The following is a 23,715-nucleotide window of genomic DNA, read 5'->3' as shown; positions in this document are numbered from 1 at the left end:
TCTGGCTTGACTATAATTCTCTAATGCAGACAGTTCCTCTTCAGCAGACAGATACAGAAACAGAACTTTTGACTTATAAGCAATTTTCACAATCAGTGGCATCAAGATTAATTTATGTGCATGATAGTGTGATGAACCAATGCCAGTATTTAAAAAAAAAGTGGGGTGTGTGTGAAGAATTTCAGAGTTCTGGCAGTGAGCTGTTAGGATTTCCAGCCTAATCTTTTGTCAGGGTGTTGCTATTTCTGACAGAAATGAAGAAAAGAAAAAAGGGAGAATTTGGAGTCAAAACCAGGTGACCTGAACAGTTCTCTTTATGTCATTTGAACTTCCACCTGCCCACCCTGAGGAACTCTACACTCTAACTCACTAAGAATAATTACAATATCTCTCAGAATGAAATAGGGTGCTAAAATTCATGATATACTCATGTGCAAAACTTTTTAAAAAGTTAATTTTCCCCCTTTTAACTCCAAATTAAACCAACCAAAATCATGCCTTTCAACCCCTGAGTTAACACTGGGCTTCCCAAAAACCCAGACATGATTCTTAGAGGAGAGACAGGATCTAATAGTATTGTGGTGAAATCTGTCTCTTGTTGTGCAAGACCTCAGCAAAATGATTGTTCAACATGTTCTGGTGTCAATGTTGAGAAACTCATTGTCTCTTTAGGAAACTTCATCTATCTTCAAAGAGTTCTCGTTAACAACAAAAACAATGATAATCCTTATTTTTTATTGAGAGTTTATGATGTGCCAAGTACTGTGCCAAGTGTACTACATAAATTGTACACTTACCTATAACCTCTGGGACATAGATGCTATTACTATCTCTAATTTACAGATTAAGATATGGAAGTTTTGATCCATTTATCATAATCTTAGCATGTGCAGACTAAACTCTAATTCACTTGGCAACACTTAGACATTAGAAAATAGCACAGAACACTTGGAGTTAAACTTCAGCTCCTTTGGATTAAGCTTTTTTATGTTTAATTGGTTTTCTACATTCCACCACTGTAGAAAATGTGGAATCAGGGGGCATCTGATTGAAGGGAAGAAGGATAAGAAGAGAACACCTTTATTTCTTCATACTTAAAACTTGACATTCTAGGGCCTTTCTGCATTCTCTCACATGTAGACTTTATTGTTCCACCCCCCCCCTTTTTTTAAAGATGCAAGGTTGGATTTATAGGACAGAAGAAACTCCTTCTCTGTGTTCTTCCACAAGTTTTCTAGGTCATTATTTGCAAAAAGTCTAAGGATGGTACATTTCTAAATTATTTTAGAACTGTCTATAGGTAATGCAAATACATAGCATATCATTCAAAACAGAAAAGGGACAAAATAATTATCATGATATACATCAGCAAGATGGAGGAATTCACAAAGTCAATCGATGTTTGTTTTTCTCTAATGAATTTTTGGGTGTCCTTTGCAATAAGCCTGTGTTAAATTTTGTTTCTATATGCATGTAAAATTATTTATTCTTATAATAATTTACTTATAATTTGGATCGTGTCCAAAAAATTCAACTTTTAAGGCAACAATTACTTTTAATCCACCAATTATCATTGTAACCTTATAATTAGTACTTTTGTTGTAAGATTAGACATTTATGAGTCCATAATTTTAAATCCTCAAGACGTAAAAGATGGTTAGAAACTTAAAGTTTTAGAATATTTTAACCTTCACTTTTTTCCTTGAAATCACAAACACTGCACCTTACATACATACAAACTGGGCAAGTTGTAGTCTTATAGTCAGATATTTAACCTAAGCTATATGAAATGACTAAATTTGTCATTTTGTAGAAATCATACATGAAGAAGCAACATTTTGTATTGCTTAGGGTTTATACAGCTTTGTCATAGCTAGGAAAAGGGAAAATCACTTAATGGTGGAATGATCATGTCCATCTTCCAACATATAACTATATGTCACCGAGGACTGATTAATGTTAGCCCACACTAAAGCTGTTCTGGTAAAGGCAAACTGTCTCCAGTTAAGAAAGAGAAAGCCCTTCAGGCAGATGGCCAATTTAAGAATAAAAATTAGCCTACAGTCTTCATTTATACTATCTGAAGGCATAAATGAGAACTTATTTTAACCAAAAAAACTGTGATGTATTTTTAGTATCTTGCATGGTGTTTGAATGGATTTTACACTTTCAATTGAATCAGAACTAAGTTAAATTCCCAACGCTACTATCATCTCTTCACAATTACTTGTCTTGAGTCTATCTGTCAGAATATTCTCCTCCCTTGCAAGATACACAATAATCTCACTTAAAATCATAGAGTTCTATGACACTAAAACAGCTGACACAGTTTCTTGCTGCTTGCTATTGTAGTACTATTCCTGAGTGACTGCTTATCAATAGCAATATCACTGTGTTATGTGACTAGATTTCTGAACAAACACTTAAATTTATTTTTGGATCACTCTTTTCTTTTGGAAAATTGTGATCTATATATGCATTATTTCCAATTTCCAGTAGGATCAGCTTTTATGACAAAATAACAACAACAAAACAAAACTCCCAGGTCCTTTGCAGGTCTCCAGAATCCCACCTACTCCCATTTCTACTAACCTCTACTATTTATCTGGCTTCTCAGTGAGTGTAGCCATGAATTAATTCATCTTAAAGTATTGTGTTTTGATTTGATTTAACAGAAACATACTGCTTGTAAGTTACCTTAAGAAGGGAAAAGATAAGAAAATTTTAGACTACATAGTTGATTATCTAATCTATTTCTCACAATATTATATATAACGTGGTATTAAAAAATACTATTACAAATAAAAGGTAGAAGAGACAAGATCTGTTGCAACACATCTGTGAATTTCATTTTCATGAATGGGACTACTTCAGCTTTTTAAGATGGCACTGTGTTTGAAAAACTTGAAATAATTGACATTTAAAAGTTAAGAAATTTCTTCTTGCCAAGTTCTGAAAAATACTATTTCTTGAAGACTCAAAAATCTGCAACACTGAACCTACAGTTGTATACAGCAACATTAACCGGACTTGAATATGACCACTCCCTTCAGCAGGGCTACGGTAGGCTGACCAGATGGCCAGTGTGGTCACAACAGTCCTGGTTTATGCATATTTTCCTGGTTATTTCTTAATAGCGCCCATTTTCACGAACAAGTTTGAGAGATAAATCATATGGTCATTGTAGTTAGTGGTCTCTAGTTCTCTGTAATTCATACAACAATCCTTTTATCTTATAATTGGCCTCCTTCACACACCATCAGCCTGAGATTTGTGAGCATTTGAATGTGTTATTACTGCTCTAGTATCCTTCATCTAGTTCATATATGTAGAAATACACAACTAACGCCTACTTAATGATGGATAGAAACTTTTGTTGTACTTTCCCCTTTAGTATTACCTTCTGCTTGCTTCCTCTTACACAGTATGATCTTAACTAAAGTAATTTCCTGTGTGATGTCATCTATTTTTTGCCTTATAGATCTTCACTATAGGAGGCATGATACTATCACCATAACTTAACTACTATGTGCACACTCTCATATTTATCTTTTAACCAGGGTTGTACTAACAATTTCATGTAATATCTCCTTACTGCTGCAGCTAAATGGTTCTTAACCACAAACTCAAAACTGGCTAGTTTAATTTGCAAACCCTGAACTGGTGCTTGGTATGTGCCAAACTTTGTGGAAGTCATTGAGCATACAGAAATAAAGACATACCATTCATATTATCAAGAGTTATTAGTTCTCTTCACAAAATAGTCTTTACTTTTGTTTGTTTAATATCTCTACATATTTTTTCTTATCTTACCATCTTTCTTATGAAGGTAGTGCCAAATGTGTGTGTGTGTGTCTGTGTGTGTGTGTGTGTGAGTGCTGCGAGGGAAGATAGATTCAAGCAAAGACATTCTACTTCAACACATATACTTTTATGTGCATAGAAACAAAGAGATGTTAAAGAGCTAGGCTACTTGCTATTTCAGGTAAGACCTCACAAGTTGGCTGTTTCTTGGGGAGTTATAGCAATTTCAGTTTAGATTTATGGTCTGAAAATGTGTTTTCATCAATTTAACCAGTGCCAATTGTCTGCTCAAGGATGACCAGCATCCCTGTGAGCCTAAACCAAAATAAAATATCCTTATTTTTATTCAGTTTTCTACCATCTATATATTCTTGCTCTCTCTGCTGGTAGGTAGGATGTTACTAAAGGAATATTGACCCATAAAATAAAAGGACCTGCTCATTATTGTAAAGCTGACTGATACCTTCCACTCAACTACAAGTCATAGCATTTTCTCTAGTCTCTCTGGTTGAGAATCCTGGTTTTTATGAGGCTGTCCTGGAAATCTTTTCTGACCTATTTACTAGGTATTCCTTCCTGGGTAGAGCTGGTTAGGCTTCAAAAACCTTAGATGGCCCAATTTCTAGTTCCTGGTTATAAATACTCTAACGTGAATCAGAAAGAGGTGATTCACTTCACTGCAAATCATGGTTTTAAGACTTCCTAAGTCACATGGTAATGGCATTCTTTTGTATTTGTAAGTGCCTTTCAATTTCAGAAACATGACTACTTGGCATTCTCGAGGAAATAACTTTGAGGTGTTGGCTTTTCCGGTGAGTTTTAATATAATATCCTTGTAAGAGGCCTGAACCAAACTACCCAAATCTCCAAGAAAGTAACTGAGAAACATGAATGTTCTATATATTGATTTGCATGTATTGTTTTATATTACAAGTCTAATAGCTAAGGGACACTATGATATTCATGTTCATTCTTTCCCTTGGGGAAACCATAATAACTAATACTGTATATTGAGGACTATAATTGCCAAGGAAGCCAAGGTGAAAAACTCTTGTATCTGAAATTAATTGTATCTGCTTCTCTGTTGGAAAGTCCGTGCCTGCATAACCAACAATTATCAGGATCTTCCTCAAGGAAATGTCAGGCCAGTCACTATATGATATTAAGCAGATACACTTATTTCACTGCAGGGATATACACATCAAGGACAATGGATATTCAGTTCCAACTTTACATGGTGAATACTGACAAATTCCTAATTTTTAAGTTCTTATTGTTTGTTTTAGGGCCCATAAAGAATTTTTGTCACAACTTTAACTCACACAGTCACGCTTGATACAATTAAGTTATAGTCAGCGATAATGCTGGCAACCTGGCTCTCCCCGAACCAAAAAAGCTTGGCTTGGTAGCATTTGCCAATTTCCATAGTGTAAATTCCCCCAGCATTGCTAGGTTCTCCTCTATTTTAACAACTGGCTTTCCCCGAATACCAGAATATTAACAATTGGCTTTCCAGAGTCTATACAAGCCAACCCCAGCACCCCACTAGCAGTTTTTTACTAGTTGCAATCTAGTTCTGAAGTTGCATCTAGCCTTCTCCTAATGATTTTTTGATTAAATGCAGAAGACACATTAATAAAGAACCTTTTAGAAAACACTGTTTTACAGATAGTGGTATCTGTTTACATTGGACCTATTAGCTTCATTTGTAGCTAGAGACTTTAAAAAAGTATGGGACTGAAGGAAGCTTACCATCACCTCTTAAATTCCCTCTCATTCACATGGGAAAAGTATGTGGGCAGAAAGAAAGTCACAGAGACAACTTAGTGGAGAAAATAAAATATAGGAAGAAGTCATAAGTGAGTACATAAGATGGAATACGTTAGAGAAAGTATAAAGAAAAATAGAATGTAAAAAATGAGATTGATACATAAAGACCATTATAATTTTTAAAAATGCACATTAACACACAGGTAAATAGATGTTGTGGCATAATGGTTGTTTGACTGCAAAGTGAGTGTAGCTGGAATTAATTCTGCCTTCCATATCCATCATTTAATTCAGTTTTGGTAACTCTCAGGACCATCTTATATAGAATTCATGTGGATTTCATGGTAATAATTTTATGGAACCATTTTATTATCCATTTAAATTCCTTAAACTTCGATTTCCAAGAAAGTGTTATTTGCAAAGGTTCTAAAGACAGTAACTACCTGCAACCTAGGCTTCTCATCCCTATTACTGCAGGTATTTCCCTAGGCCTTAGGAATTGTGCTTGGAGTTAGGTGAAGAAATCACTCACATTTTCTTGCTAAATTCCTGGGATACTAAAGTGGACAAGTAAGAAACAGCAGCTATTCATTGGGAGATGAGGAAAATTCATTGAGAGATTCATCAAAGGGAAGGGAAGTCCAATATGATGAGCTTGACTCAGGAAGAAAAAAAGCCTTGGTTGTCATAGGTGAGAAGGAATTCTTAGTGTAACATTGAGGCTGTTGCACAATTCTTGCAATTTTTTTTTTGCTGTAAGTATAAGTTCTGGGGATGAAAATATAAAAAGCTGCTTCACTAGGTTTTTTTGAAACATATTGGGGTCTAGGAGGCAATATATTAGGACAGCTCTAACAACCCTTGATGTTATAACTGATGCCATCTCCTCTAGAAAGAGCTCCTGACGTCTTTTTCATGTGGTTGGATTTCATTTCCAGAACTCAAGAAAGAGAGGGTCACAGAATTGTGTCATTACAACCAAGACCAGACTCGAGAGCAAGAGGTCAAGTTCATTTCTAAACTTCCCTGGAAGTTTTCCCATCATAATCAGTGACCTCATGGCTGGAAAGTTTGAATTTTACTAAGAGCTGTGAACACAGAATGGCTTTAATGAAAGAAAAAGGTAGTCAATAATTGTTGGTTTGACGTTTATAAGACAGTAATTCTGGTAAAATCATACTCCATGAGAGAAACGGAAAGTTCTGTTATGCTATTACCAGAAGCTGAGAATAAAATTAATTTAACTCGAAATAAATCTTCACAAAAGTTATAACAAACATACCGGGCAGCTTCTGAATATCTCTCCAGACATCTAAACACTGTTGCCTGGCGAAGATGATTTCGGAAATAAGCTGGGTTTAAAACAATGCTCCTGTAAAAACAGCAAAGAAATGCAAATGTTATTAGGTTTTTAAGTCAATTACTGGAAGTGTATAGGAATGAAATAACATGTATTCAATTTTATGGACTATATATTTAAAAGGTACTAATGAATGAAACACTTTTCTTCCTGTAATTGTCTGTTAAGACAAATAAACAAGCATTATTGAAAAACTAATGAAGTTTGCATGATAAAAGAATTTGATTTATAGCACTGAATATCTTTCACAGGTATGACAGTGACAAAAAATTGAATCCAACTTATATTACATATAAGACATGTTATTTTATTTGCTTATGTTAATAAATCAGGCAAAAATCAGAGGTTATTTATGGTATGTACTTAGAATGAAGGATGAGGTTATTAGCTATTTAATTTCACTTAAAAGAAAGGAACTGAAATTTGGGTGACATGGTCATTTGCACTCAATAATTAGGTTCTTAGTGGAATGAAGGGGACCTGTACCATTGGTTAAGGACTCTGGTCTTGACCTTGCCACTTTTGGTTAGGCCTTACGCATTTTGGATTTCATTTCTTCTTTATTGAAATTACCGGGCTTGGCTTGAGGATAAACTGATCTATCTATCCTTATTTGTGGATTCTTCCATCGTCTAAGTTTGGAGTCTCAATTCATGCCCAGATGAAAAGATGATCATTCCCTAGCTGTCCTCTCGCCTAGAGAGAAACTGGTAGACATTTCCCTTCTTTGATTCATCGAGAGCTAGGCACTGTTCAAGGCACTTGATATAATGAGGTGAACTAGACAGATGTAGTCCATGGCTCATCACCGAATGAGGAGATTATTAGTGAAAGTTTGAAATGTAGCTTCTACTAACAGAGTGTATTATGTTACTGATGTGGGATACAGAATGTTACAGAACCAATACAATATTATGAAGCAAACTTCTTGTGAGCCTGTTTTTACAAGTTAATGTGAATCACTTGGAATTAGTTCATTATTGAAATAAGTGGTTTTTAATCTTTTTTTTTGAGAAGTTCATAGAGCTTTTTGAGAATCAGATGTAAGCTATGTACTTCTGCCCAGAAAAATGCACTCAAACATAATTGCCTAAATTTAGGGAATTCATGTGATCCCTGAAGCCTAGTCATGTCCAGATTACAAAACATGCCAACAAAAATAATTCCATTCCCAGAACCATTGCTTATAGAAAGAATAAAGTAGAAAAGGAACATCTCTCTGGCCCATGCAGAATCATAGAATTATATGATGATGAGATGGATTGATTGAATAATTTAGCTCACTTTAAACACAACTTAACAGAAACCAAGGAGGTTATGGGACCTTTCTAAAATCATACACAACAAATTAGTTGAAGAAAGGTTTCAAGTTTATTGTGTTTCCTATCGCTAGCCACAGTACTTCATATTACACCTATGGCTTTTTCCATGATGATTTCTGATTAAAGGGGCCTATGTTAGTGAAGTTTTATGTTACTCTATGACTAATAATTTGTACAAATGAACACATAAAACCCCCAGAATATACATTATTTCCTTTGGTGATTTCTGATTAAAATGTTGGAAATTTAAAAACTATTGCCTGAGTTCCATATCAATACTGTACCACTAATATTTTATATTAATTCAGAAAAAAGTATGTTTATATGTCTTACCCTTGTCAAAGTAATTTTGTAAAAGTAGATCAGAGGGAATAAGAGCAGAACTCTGTCAAGGGTTTAGGTCTTCTGACTGACTAGAATTTTTCTTTCACATTATAGCTAATTCTTCCCTCTATCTTTGTAATCATTCATTCACTTGTGCAATCTTACTAAGTGCCTGCAAATGTGATGGGACAAAATCCTTACTGCATGGATGTTTCTAGCCTTTGACATCTCTTTGCCCATGATGTAGTATTCTGGCATTGCTGAGCTGTTCTCTAAGAATCTTGCTTTGTCAGACAAGTCCTTTTTTCCCCCCCAGACAAGTTCTGTTGACAAAAATGCAAAAGACTGAAGAGAAGGATGGAGTGTGGTGGACAGGAGGAGTAGTGAGAGAAAGGTTTAGTAGAAGAGGGAGGAGGGAAATGAAGAGTCATCAAAATAGTTTGGAATGTAGGTGAAGGAGAAGATTTTCACTGGTAGTGAGGGTTGATGAGGTAAACCTGGGAACTGTTTCAGTGTGACTTTTAAAAAGGATAGATGAATAAAATTGCTTGTAATTACAAGTCCTCTTTCTGGTGTTGAAGAAATGCAAGTAGAGCACATGAGCTTAGAAATCACGATTGCTAGACTGGAATAGTGTCTTTTAACCATAATATAACCCTACATGGTACCATGCGAGTCACAGCTTTATCTGAGGGACCCAAAGAAGACCTGGACCCAGTCTACTCTGAGAGGTGGAGGTATAATCATAAAAGAATGTTTAGAAATTTGAGATGAGCTATTATATTTGGCAACTTATTATTTTTGGCTCTCATAATTATTGCAGCATTTACTGTGTGCTTATGATATGCCTTATTAGATATTTGGCAAAGAAATGCTAGTGGTGATTACGAAGCCTAGTTTTTACACATTTAATAATTTACTTGATGCTTTCTAAAATGACATACCCTTTTAAAGATGTATTTTATGTGCATACAACTTGTAAAGGAAATGATGATTTAGCCTTTCAAAGTTCTTAATCATTTATCATTTGATGCCATTTGGAGAGCTGTAGGAGGCAGTGTAGGACCAAAATGGACAATCAGATGGGGGCTAGAATGAAAAAAGAAACAAACAAACAAAAGCCCCAGCAACCCTACAATTATAATCAGAGAGAGAAGAACTCTGTGCTGACGGGTCTGATTTTATCACAGAGGAAATAACTCTGATTTAGCTATGTTGATAGGGCTTTTGGTAAAGAAAAAAAAAAGATCATGTTAAAGAGAATAGCTAAATTACAGAACTCATTGAATTTTTGTCAGAAGAATGGAGATAGTGTTAGTAACAAGCCATGATTGCTCATTCAATTGACTGGCACTATTCAAACAGAATGAGATCACGTAAAATAATAAATATTGTAATAGATACGAGTTTATTTTCTTTATCAATTTGTTAGCTGTGATATATCTTATGCTTGTTATGATTTGCATTTGTGTTTTAAAATTTATGTTTTATATTAAAGTTCACATAATTTGATATGTGTGCATGCATGCATGTGCAGTTGTTTTATTAAGTCCTAAGGTCATAATGTTGTTGTAAGGCCAGAATATAAGTCTATTCTGGTGATTATTTGAAGTGTCTCAATTCACTTGTCAAATAATTTATTTTTCTCTCAGTGATTGATATGCCACTTCCATTATATATAAGTTTATATGCACAGTTGGATCCATGACTGGACTTTGTATCCCACACTTTTAATCTGTCTGTTTCTATACAGAACAAATTGTTTTAATTATTGTCACTTTAAAATACATCTTAATTTCTGGAAGAGAAGAACTGCCTAATGCCCTCTTTATGAAAAAAAATTTGTTATCTGGCATGTTTATTCTTCCTGATGAACTTTATAAGCCTCATCTTTTAAATTTACAGAGAGCAGCATTTGGTAGTTTTCATTATGTTAAGATAAAAGCATTAGAATAATTTTAGTTAGACATTTTTATAATGTTGTCTTCCCATCCAGGGATGTGACATTTCTCTTCACTCAAATATTTTTTTGTCTCCCAGTAATTTTTTAACCTTCTTTCTACTTTTTAAAAACAGAGGTTTCACTAATTTCTTATTAATTCTTAAGTTTTAATATTTTACATGAAAGTTATACATGAGAATATACATATATATGTATATATGTGTGAATGTGTATGTATGTATGCATATATATATGTGTATATATATATATATATATATATATATATATATACAAACCTTACTACTCAAAACATGATCAGCAGCACCTGAAAGCTCATTAGAAATATAAAATCTTGATTCCCACCTCAAACCTGCTCAATCTGCATTTTAACAAAACCCCCAGGTGAACTGTATGCATCTTAAAGTTTGGAAGCATTGCATATATTCATAGTAGGAAAGGGATTTTTCCCGTTATTTCCTAACTTCTAATTGTTAGCATTTACATATATATATATTTTAAAGATTTTATTTATTTATTTGTTAGAGAGAGAGAGTGAGAAAGAGCACAAGCAGGGGGAGCAGCAGGCAGAGGGAGAAGCAGGCTCCCTGCTGAGCAAAGAGCCTGATGTGGGACTGGATCCCAAGACTCTGGGATCATGACTTGAGCTGAAGGCAGATGCTTAACCGACTGAGCCACCCAGGCGCCCATTTACATGTGTATTTTAAAAATACTTATTTTTGTATCCTTTTGACTTAATATTGCAATAATTTAGTTTTATTCACATCATCTGCAAATAATGATGGTTGGTACTGCTTTTTAATATTTACATCTTTTTTCTTCTCTTACTGCATAGGCTACAATATTTTTTAAAGGAATTTAAGTAAGTGAGATAATCTAGGGATGATTTAATATTTCACTGATAATTATGATTATGGATTGATATGAGAAAAATGATTTTTTCCAAGACTTATTATCAGAAATAAATGTTTATTTTTTTTCAAATATCCTTAGGATCTATCAACATGATCTTGTGGACTTTGTCCTTTGACTTTTTGTAGGGATGATTTGAATTAATTACTGATTCAAAAGAACATTGAGGGGCGCCTGGGTGGCTCAGTTGGTTAGGCATCTGCCTTCGGCTCAGGTCATGATCCCGGGGTCCTGGGATCAAGCCGTATCAGTGGGAAGCCTGCTTCTCCCTCTCACATTCCCCTTGCTTGTGTTCCCTCTCTCACTGTCTCTCTCTCTATCAAATAAATAAATAAATAAAATATTTAAAAACACAATAGGGGCTCCTGGGTGGCTCAGTCATTAAGTGTCTGCCTTCGGCTCAGGTCATGATCCCAGAGTCCTGGGATCGAGCCCCGCATCGGGCTCCCTGCTCTGCAGGAAGCTTGCTTCTCCCTCTCCCACTCCCCCTTCTTGTGTTCCTTCTCTCACTGTGTCTCTCTCTGTCAAATAAATAAATAAAATCTTTAAAAAACAAAAACAAAAACAAAATAAAACAAAAGAACATTGAAATTAATAAACAATATTAAAGTCAAAGATTAAGAAAGTGAATAATAGAACAACTATTTCCAGGACAAAAAGTGAGGAAACATAAAAATAATGTGGCCTTATTATTACTGTTATAATAATAATAATTATTATTATACTGTGATTTTTATAAAATATTATGTTGGTATTGAATTGCCAGAAGTTTTGAATTTTTTTGGTCTTTTAACCAAACCAAATGGCTTAATTTTAGCCATTCCTTCTACTGTTCTTTCTTTTATTTCATTCATTTCTACTTCATTTCTATTTTTATATTTTTGTCCTCTCTGGATTTTATTATTTCTCTTCTAATTCTTCACTTAATTATTTATGTTTTCTTTCTATATAAAGAAAGCATTTACAGCTATGATTTCTTTTACTATACCCTTAAGAATGATAGAGTATATTTTATTCTCATAATTTTTTCCCCTAGAATTTAATTATATATTTGTATTTCTCTTTGATTGAAAAATTATTTAGGATAGCATTGATCAATTTCCAAAGGGTAGTTTTTCTTATTATAACTCTTATTGTTAATTTCTCATTTTATTACAAAATAAACAGAGAATATGTTGTACATTTCTGCTTTTCATATATATTATGAGTAATAGATGATGGAGTTAGCACACATTTTAATGGCATGTGGAAGAAATAATACACACCTCATTTGTAATGTATTGTTAGTTAGAAACTGCTATAAGAGAACTTGTAAGATTTTTAATGATCTAAATAAAACTGCTAGACAGGTACCTGTTTCATTTAGTTTCCTTGGGAAACCTTTTTAGACCTAAGTTTTAATGGTAATGATTACTATTTCAAAATTCAGTTTGTTTTTAAAGGCAATATTGATTTCATATTCTTTGTTTTCTTTATATTTATTCTCTAATTTTTAGAAAATTTACTTTAATGTACTTGTCAGTTTTATGAAGCATAATTTACATACAGTACTATTCACTTTTTTAAAGTGTATAGTTTGATACATTTCGACAAGTTTATAACCACACCACAATAAAGATATGGCATATCTCCAACCACACCAAAAAGTCACAATGGAGGTAGGAGTTTCCTATTTATTTCCCCATAGACAGAAATATTTTGCTTCTATTTCTCCACCAGAAGCCATGGATTTTTGCCTGGACTTTGTGAATGAGAATGTTAGCTATCACTCCTTCAGAGGCTTAAGGTTTTGGTTTTATATGAGATTAGGGATCAGAAAAGCAATTTCTTGTTTAGGCAAAGATGCCTAAATCCAGTTCCCTTTACCTTGCTTGGTCAGTAGCAAGGTAAATTAGCATTGATTCATCCTCCTGAATGACACTCCTTTTACTTTTCTAGTAAAGTGCTGAAATATTATTTTAGAAATGGTAGATCTAGAAATTTCCAAAAATGTGGATTATTTTAATTTCACCAAATAAGATACTCTTATGGATAAGATGATGACATTTATGCTGGATAATGGCATTGTTCAGTGGATTATAGCTAGCTAGACAACCGATCAGTAATATTGAAGTATGGTCTGTGTTATTATGAAAGAAGGAATTTAATGGCTTGTCCTTAGCCTTTTTGTGGACAGTATTTCCACTAGTGACTAAGATCAAGTGATTGTAAGGTTGTCTATAAAATTTTCAGATGGCATAAATTTTACCTAATAAGGAATTAGTATCACTGATGATAGAAGCAAAATTCAAAATGATCTGGATTGGCTAAAAATAAAAATCTTATGTTATAGATTTAAAAAGTCAGTTTACAAATACAGTCATAGTTTGAGAGTGACCACATGGAAAAAGTCTGAATATTTTAACTAATCACAAGCTAAATGTGACACTACGACAGAAATACAAAAACTGTACATAAAACTAATGTTAAATCAACCAAATGCATTCTGTCCAAATAATAAAGGATATTTTCACTAAATTGTGTCTTAGCCATATAGTCTATTGAATTCATCTATAGTTCTGAGCATCTGTGAGAATTACTTCCATACTGTAATGTGTCTAGAGTGTCTAGTGGGTCTGGAGAACATAGTGTGTGAAGATATGGAATGAAAATGATATGTCTAGAGAGTTAAATAAGATTAGTGCAGACTAAGTTAGTACTGTCAAATGTGAAGATCTGCTATGTGGAAAATAGAATAATTATTCTATGCAATACCAGATGAGGCCAGGCAAAACCCAGTATTATGAAGTTATTAATAGTTCAGTTCACATAAGGAGGGACCAATGATGCAATAGGTTTTGAGAGGAGTTTTCCTTTTACTGGAATCATTTAAGTGATATTTAGAATGCCATCTGTCAAGATGTGTAGAAGAAAGTCTTGACTGAGTAGGAGACTAGGCTAAATGACTTCCAAGTATATTCACAAAAATCCTTATAATATATTGCCAAACACCATGAAGGGTCTGAGTTTTTCCTTACTTGCAAGCTTACAAGTTAGCCTGACATGGTTTCACGGATGCTCATAGAATACATGAACCTCCAAGGCTGGAAACAAAGGACAGTTTCTTACAGCAATAGTAGTAGCCAGTTTATAAGGCTCTTGTTGTACTGATTCCTTGAGCCACAATTCCCAGATGGCAAAGCAAAGAGAACCAGGCGACATTTTCACACGCTGTAGGTTGCATTATAAGAGAGGAATCCTGAGCTTAGGGAATGTAAATCTTTTATAATGGGCTATAAGCGTGCCTGTCCTTAACTCTAGAGGAAAACACTATCTCCATCCTCTAAGGCTATGAGCAGACTTGCCTTTTCTTCAAAGGCTGTTTACCATACAACCATCTTTGAAAAGATAGTCCAGAGCAAAGCCCAGTCAGTGCCTTGTTCACAAGACAAGCAAAAATGTGGGAGGCCCGTGGAAAACTGTCTTCTTATCTAGATCACTTTTGTTCAGATATTCAGGCACTATTTGTTTATATTCACGCCATGAACCAATAGAAAAGGGCTCATAACAAGGTACAAATAGTTAAAATATCATAGGAAAATGACAGGATAGCTAATATTGAGAAGTGAGTGACTACATTGTTACCTATTTATATTCTGTTCTAAGAGGAGTTTAAAATAGCTTATATAATACTTATGAGGTTAAATCAAAGTTAAAATAACTTGTAGGGAACAAAAGGAAAAAATAGATAAATCAGACTATATCAAAATCAAAAAACTTCTGTGCATCAAAGGACACTCACTATCAACAGAGTGAAAAGGCAACACATGGAATGGGAGAAAATATCTGCAAATCATATACCTTATAAGGGTTAATTTCCAGAATATATAAGGAGCTCCTATAATTCAACAATGAAAAAACAAAGAACCCAATTTAAAGAAGGGCAAAAGACTTGAATAGACATTTCTCCAAAGAAGATATACACATGGCCAATAAGCATATGACAAGATGCTCAACATCACTAATCATTAAGGAAATGCAAATCAAACCCACAATGAGATACCATCTCACACTCATTAGAATGGCTACTGTCAAAAAAGCAAAAAATAGTTAAGTGTTGACAAGGATGTGGAAAATTGGAACTCTTGTACATGGTTTGTGGGAATATGAAATGGTGCAACTTCTATGGAAAACAGTATGGTAGTTCTCCAAGAAATTAAAAATAGAATTACAATACGATCCAGCAAATCCACTTCCGTGTATATACCCCAAAGAATTGAAAGCAGGGTTTCAAAGATGTACCCCCACATTCATAGCAATATTATTTACAATTGCCAAAATGTGGAAGCAACCTGTGTCCATCGATAGAAGAGTGGATATACACAATATAGTATATGCATACAATGGAATACTATTCAGCCTTAAAAAGAAAGGGAATTCTTACACATGCTACAACATGGATGAACCTTCAGGATATTATGCTAAGTTAAATAAGCCAATCACAAAAAGGCAAGTATTTATATGTGGTACCTAGGGTAGATAAATTCATAGAGAGAGAAAGTAGAATGATGGTTGCCAGGGGCTGAGGTGAGAGGGAAATGCAAAAATGTTGTTTAATAGAATAGAAGTTTAGTTTTGCAAGATGAAAACAGTTCTGGAGATAGACTGTATAGCAATGCGAATGTACTTAACGCTATAGCAACGTGAATGTACTTACTGTACACTTAAAGAATGGGTAAGATGGTAAATTTTATGTTACATGTGTTTTAGCACAACTAAAAATAAAACAAAAACAAAACTGAATAGGGAAAGCAATATTAAAAATAGGTATGTTAAGATGAAGCCTGGATGAAGTCAGTACACAAAGTATATCATAAGATCTTACGAGTTTGATTAGGATGGACTACATCTTGTTTTTTTTTTTTTTCTTGGTTTGCTGGTAGCTAATGGAAAGAGGGATTTATAGTTTGTTTTAAACAAGCCACTTGCTCAATTCAAATATTTCTTATAGTATAATCAGAGAGATCACTTTATTCAAAGATGCCCTATAATGTAACAATCTGTGTCCTCAGTAGCAGATTTACAGACAAATCAGTAAGGGATCTATATGGTTGCTTCTTAGAGTTTCTTTCAACATGGCTGTTGTCTTAATACTAAATCTCAATCTAGTAATCTAAATTCCAGAGTAGGTGGAAAAAATGGGACTATAAAGAGAAGGTATACAATTGTGTTGTCACTACATAAGGATTCAGTGAAATCTTAGTGATTATGTCTTATTTGGTCACTTGGTTCGCTGCAGAAGATTACATCAAGAACTAATGATGCACTGTATATTGGCTATTTGAATTTAAATAAAAAATAAATGGAGAAAAAGCATTTTACAAAAAACAAAAAAAATTAAAAAATTAAAAAAAAATTAAAAGCTAAAATAAAGTATAACAGGTCATAATTTACTGAGAAGAATTGAGAAGTCCTTGTACTATTTTAAATATTTCACATTGACAAGCAAGTTAGGACAATGGAATGACCCAGTTTAACATTATGTGGGAGAAATGAACTACTTTATAAAGATTAGAGCATAAAATCAGAATTAAAGGCATTGGTTTTTGAAATAAGAAAATTACAGTAGATTATTGTCAAGCAAATCATATATCTCTGCCAAAACAGTAGCAAAGTATGTTTCTGCAAAAGCATGAAAGTAAAATCTAACTCTTTAGGAAAACAACAAGAAATCATTCTTAAATTATTTCTTGAAATCCCGGCATGTACATGCACAACAGAAAACAAACTAGAAGACGAACAGGGGACTAACTCAAACATTATCCCTGATGTTTTGCAGCTCAAATTACCATTAATTATATGTGGAAAATATTAAATTACTCAAGTGAGCAACACTTTATTTCTTGACATGACCAAAAGTCAGTGGGATAAATACTAGAAAATTTTGCTATATTGTAACAGTATTGAAAAATATATAGTCAGAAGGGAGATACTATATTGTCTGTCTTCTTTATAGAATTAATAATAAACATACATTAAAGAATGATGAGGATCTATGTTTAAGTATATTTTACTTTAGAATTTCAGTATGAGATTTCCTCACTTAGAAAAATAGAATGAGGATTATGGGATGCAAATAATAAATTTAATGGGTCATTAATACCAAGAAATAGAAACCTTTAAAAGGAAGTCTCCTAAGGCTTTTAGCCCTCCATCATCTTCATCAACATAAATATCATTGGTTAACTTACATCAAATAATCATCAAAAATAAGTATGACATCCTAGTCGATCTTTACAAGTGTGCAGTAATATGCCGTTTTGAGCAATGGAGAATATTTATTTTCCTCTACATTTCTTTTATGTTTTTACTTTGTATCCATTGGAGACATCTCCATAATGGGAAGTAATAATGCTCACCAACATTATTTATTTTTCTATGTACACACCTAGAAAATTCCTGACACATAATGGACACTCAATGAACATTTATGGATTAAAGTGCTACTGAGTGACTGAACAAACTCTCCCTCGGGAGCTACAAGAGAACCTAATCTTATCTAAGATTCACCAATGAGATCTACATCTATTATAAACTGACTATACCAAGGGCCCCCTCTACTGACTTTTGCACTTACATCCCAGTTGAACATCAGATTTACACAATTTCATAACCCCTACCTGTATGCAGATGTGATCAGTAATGAAAGGCAGTTTATGTAATTAAATGATACAAAGATAAAGATAGATAAGTAGGCCCTTTGAAAAAAATTTCCAGTACAGAATTATTTTTCATAATTTTAAAACCTGAAAAAAATTCCACATTTTTGTAGACTCTAATTGTGTCTTCCTATTTTTTTCTCCATCTGTCAAATGCCTGGATAGAGTAAGCATGAAATGGATTCCCATTTATTTTTCATCTACATTGTAATCCAAAGACTGTCCAGTAAAAGCTGTTAGTAAATCACTTGGTCAGCTCTCCCAACAAAACCGTCTTTGAGTAATACAGTATATCAACCTATCTTTTGACATTTTCATTTCTTGTTCTTGACATTTTCTCTTAAAAATAATACAGTATTGGCCCTATTATCTTTTCTTTAAGGTCTGTGAACCAAATGTTGGCTCTCAACTCTCTTGTAGAAAAGCTATCAAGATTCAGAGACAAAGATGTAGATGTAAGGCTCTATTCATCTGTCTGTGTAATATTGAGGGGGAGGAGGGTGGAGCAGAGGTGTTGTTGGTTTAAGAACAGTGTGATAAATATCACATGTATTTTTCTATTCTCTGTGTTGCTTGGTGGGATGCATTTTAGAATGAGTACTTTGAAAAGTACAATTAATAAATTCTCCTCTGTTCTAACCTACTAGAAATTACTTATGATTCATTCAGCAACAATTATTGAGTATAAACCATGTTCCAGACATTGCACAGGTTCTAAAGAAAAGAGCCAGAAAGGTAAATACATACTTAAACTAAGATTTTGAGTAGCCCTATTGTATGGAAATAAATGTCTGCCTGCATTTTATTATTTTTTTATGCGGCCTCCAACTGGCAATTATGTAAGAATCTTTAAAATGAACTTAAATAAATTACAGTGGCTTCTACTATGTAGTTTCACTGGAAAATGAAATGGGATGCTTATTTCTTTTAGAATCAGAATTAAAAGGGACTTTTTGATAGAATCAAAGCCATTTGTATTTTATCAAGTATTAATATCGTTCATATTAACATCATGATTTTTTGGTTTGGAGACTAATAAATGACATCCAGATAACAGTATTTTACCTACTATAAAGCCCCCTGTAGCTCCCACATCAAAGGAGAAATATTAATGTAACACTTATGCTTTATGAAGCAATTGGACTTCTGGCAATTGTCCATGATTTCTCTTTGTTGAATTAAGAAAATTAGTGGGATCATACCACAATGGGCACTGTATTTATGTGTAGAGTGTCCATCCTGACTAAATCCCTAGATTAAAGGCAAAATTTGAATTGGATATGGACTTTGATTATGGGAAAAGCTCTCAATGTTGGATTCAATGCTGTTATAGACCAAATTGCCATTACTGAAAGTGACTCCAGTTAGGGAAGTCTACTAATTACTAATAGTATAAATAAGAATGTTAATGCTTTCTCTTTGAAATACAAAGGGATTTTCTAATGTGTTTATTACTTCTTTCTTTATTGACAAATCTCTTATTTTTATATCCTATTTGCTTTGACTCAAAGTATAGAGTTGCAACCTGTTGTGACTTGTACCAAATAAAGTGTCATTGCACATTACTTTGGAAAGAATAAATTTTCCAGATATCTTTAAAAGTGCTGCCTTTCTGTGAATGTAATGACAACAGCATGTATCATGCTCCTTTTATTTAAAAATTATGTTAGATACTAAGCGACTAGCCCCCAAATGAAAGTTTTAGCCCAATTGTGAAAAATTATATGGAGACTTATATAACCAACAATAAATGAACTGAAACTTGAAACAGTTAATTGGTGGATGTATATCAAAAAAAGTGGAAAAACAAAAGGCTTGGGCAAAGGGTCTGCAATGACAGGAAAATGTAAAGCTTGGAAAGAAGTAAGGAGGAAGTGAGTTTTGAGCTGCATGTTAAAATGGTCACATTTATTGTAAAAAAAAAGGTCACATTTAGAGAAAAAAAGGTAGAAAATCCAAATTGGAAGAGTGGCCCCCCAAATGACTTGGTGATAGAGAATATTAAAAACTGCCATGTAAATTTGCTTGACTAAAGTAATAAATTGACCATAGAGAAAGGCAGGAGCCTATTAAGGATCTGTTCATTAGTTAAAGGAGTTTTAATTTTATGGAAGAAATTAACAATGCTTCACAGATTACTAAGCAAGCACATGATGGAAACATGTTTTAAGGAGACAATCATGGCAACTATTCTGAAGAAAGATAAGAGTTACAAAAGCTGGGAGGATACTAAGGATGCTATGAACTAGTACAGTGATTCTCAAAGTGTGGCCTACAGGTTCCCAAGGATCCTTCGGCCCTTTTGGGGCTATCACAATATTATTATTATTATTTTCATAATAATATTTAGATATGATTTTCCTTTATCACTACATTGACATTTGTACTAGTGTTGCAAAAGCCATAGTGGGCAAAACTGCAGGAATCAATCATTGATATCAAACTGTTCTAGTATTCATTGAGTGTATTCTTCACCATCGTATGTACTTGTCCCCCCGAAAAATGATAAATCTCAACCCTTGAGTGCATGTCTTTTTAATATTTGGCATGATGAGACAGGATACATGCATAAAGCACTCCTCTCTTGCATAACAAAGTATGCTGACTGTCTTGACGAAAAGTACTTGGGCCATTGTATGCATTTGTGAGCTGACTTAACTGCTGTTATCAGGGAACACCATTTTTACATGGAAGAACAACTAACAAACTGATTATTAGACTTCGAGTTTGGCAGAATTTTTTTAAAAATGAAATAAGTGTGCCTGTCACTTAAAGGAACACAACTGACAGTATTTATTGCCAGTGATAGAAGTTTGAGCTTTTGAGCAAAAAATTAGAATTTTAGAAAAACTTACATCTGTCACTATGAACTTGACAGCCACCCAATGCTTGAAGACCTTCTGATGATTGGTGATACTAACATATGCAATTTAAAAAATTTACTATTGCATGATAGAAATTTGCATAATAGAAATCTGCAAATAATTCATTGTTTTCCAAATAACCAATGTATGATATTACTAACTGATAACAATCCATTCAAAGTGTAAGAAAAACCAATGTCTTTCAATGTAACAGAACACAAGTTGATCGATAATGGTTCCAGAATCCACATTATAATTAATCTTTAAGAAACTATCATTTGTGGGGCGCCTGGGAGGCTCAGTCAGTTAAGTGTCTGCCTTCAGCTCTGGTCATGATCCCAGAGCCCTGGGATGGAGCCCCGCATCAGGACATCAGGCTCCCTGCTCAGCGGGGAGCCTGCTTCTCCCTCTCTCTCTGCCTTCTCCCTGCTGCTCCCCCTACTTGTGCTCTCTCTTTCTTTCTCTGTCAAATAAATAAATAAAATCTTAAAAAAAAAAGAGAAACTATCACTTGTCAAGTCTTGGGGCAGTATCAAAGAAGAATATTCAGGATTATCTGAAAAGTCTGTTAACATTCTCTTTCCTTTTCTAATTATGCATCTGTGTCAGATTGGATTTTCTTCATATAGTGCAAACATATGGCAATAGATTGACTGCAGAATCAGGTATGAGAGCTCAGTTTCATTTTATGATGCTATACATTAAATAGACTTGCAACATGTAAAACAATGCTATTCTATGCATTTTTGAAAATATAGCTATTTTTAATAAAATATATATTTTATGTTAACATGCAATGGGTTTATTTTTAAATGAATAAATATTTTTAAATTTCTATATTTTAATTTCTAATATGATAAATACTTATAGATATAACCCATATAAATCAAAAGCTCTTTGGGATCTTCAATAATGTTATAAATAGAATGGTTCATAAGACCAGCTTGAGGACTACTGTATAAGCAAATAGTCAAAATTTGAATGAAGGCTCTACCTATAAGAACGAAGAAGAGGCATATGGGACACACTTGTTTAATAATTTGCACTATATCACACCATCCTTTTACCCTGTTTTTTAAAACCAAAAATACCTCTGTCTCCTTTTTTTGGTACATACATTTGACATCTCAATGTTATTCTGACATTATTTTCTTTCCACAAAAACCAAAACTACTTCCTCAGAAACTGTATCTGTTAAACAGGTTCTACAAGAGTCTTATAGGAACTAAAAGTCTAAAAAAACAAAAAGATTAAAATTAATTAAATAGTGAAGTTATATATTAGATTTCTTTCATCTGCTAATCTTTTGTAAAACACCACAAAAATAGCAAATACTATTTGTGTGAAATTAACGGTCTTGTGTAAAAGTTGTATTTGCTAACAAAGCCTTAATGATTGATAATATCATAGGAACATTTATATCCATTTAGAAAATTATTTTGCCTCAGGTAACCTAGGAAAGGCATGTGGTCTGCACTTCTTCCAGTGAGGAAGATTCAAAAGAATTGTATGGGACAGCTATAACCTGTAAGCAAAGTTATAGACAGCGCCATCAAGGAGACATTTCTTCTCAAACTAAAGGTGTTATAACTTAACATATGGTTGCTTTTCAGACTTCTATGAAAAAAGAGCATAGGTCACAGGGCCGAGAGAGGATAAACAGAAGGAATATTTGCCATAGCAACAGATGAGGAAATGAGGGACAGTTTAGGTAAATATAGCAGTAATAGTATAACTCCAGGATTTGTAAAATGTTATTTGAGGCTAACACTATGTTGTCAGTGATATACAGTGTCCACATCCATGAAATCCATGTTCCTGAATTGTGAAAAGTAAAATGGATACTAGACTGGTACCTATATTTATAAGGTAGTCAGCTCTTCTAAGGTAAACTAATAGAGTCAGAGCAAGTCAGGCACACTCAAGAAGAGATTTCTGTGGAAAAGAAGCAAAGAGAAAATTTAAAATATCGAACACATGCTGGCAAAAGCTATAAAATGAATAGGGGTTGGCATCTAGGCCCTGTTTTTTACCTGTTCCAATAAAAACTGGTCTGCCCCAAGTCTGTCTCTTGCTACTTCTGGCCTTATATGTAATACCCTATATAGTGACTTTTCCATGCCAAATATCCCAGAAAAGATCCTTAGGACTGAAATGGTGGGAAAACATCAAGGACAGTTGCTTCAAGAATAAGACACAAATATCAATTTTACAGTTTCGCCTGGGTAAGGCAGATTTATGGGAAAAAGCTTTAATTTCTTAAAATGGTGCTCATTAAATTTGTAAATGTGGGTAGTCCTCCAGTTTTCCTCAAAGTTAATTTTAACATTTTTGGACATCCAATATTCATCCGTTCCTTGTGTTCTCTTAGACTTCCTCAATTTTATTTTATTTTATTTTATTTTTTAAAGATTTTATTTATTTATTTGACACACAGAGAGAAAGCACAAGTAGGCAGAGCAGCAGGCAGAGAGAGAGGGAGAAGCAGGCTCTCCACCGAGCAGGGAGCCGGACGTGGGGCTCGATCCCAGGACCTGGGGATCATGACCTGAGCGAAGGCAGATGCTTAACTGACTGAGCCACCCAGGCGCCCCATAGACTTCCTCAATTTTAGTTCTGGTCTTGACTTCATTTTCTTTTCTTTTCTTTTCTTTTTTCTTTCTTTCTTTCTTTCTTTCTTTCTTTCTTTCTTTCTTTCTTT

The 23,715-nt window shown here is 33.8% G+C and overlaps 1 protein-coding gene across 1 annotated transcript in view; it reads right to left on the bottom strand.

Moving 5' to 3' along the window:
• Positions 1-23,715, bottom strand: part of SPATA16 (spermatogenesis associated 16) — a 213,123-nt gene that overhangs the window by 109,868 nt on the left and 79,540 nt on the right. The window contains exon 3 of the mRNA XM_021702639.1: positions 6,857-6,946. Coding sequence (XP_021558314.1) covers positions 6,857-6,946 — 90 coding nt within the window. The remainder of the gene's footprint in view (positions 1-6,856; positions 6,947-23,715) is intronic.

This window comes from Neomonachus schauinslandi, chromosome 1, assembly GCF_002201575.2.
Source record: "Neomonachus schauinslandi chromosome 1, ASM220157v2, whole genome shotgun sequence".
Lineage (NCBI taxonomy): Eukaryota > Metazoa > Chordata > Mammalia > Carnivora > Phocidae > Neomonachus > Neomonachus schauinslandi.
This window is presented reverse-complemented; position numbering and strand designations above follow the sequence as displayed.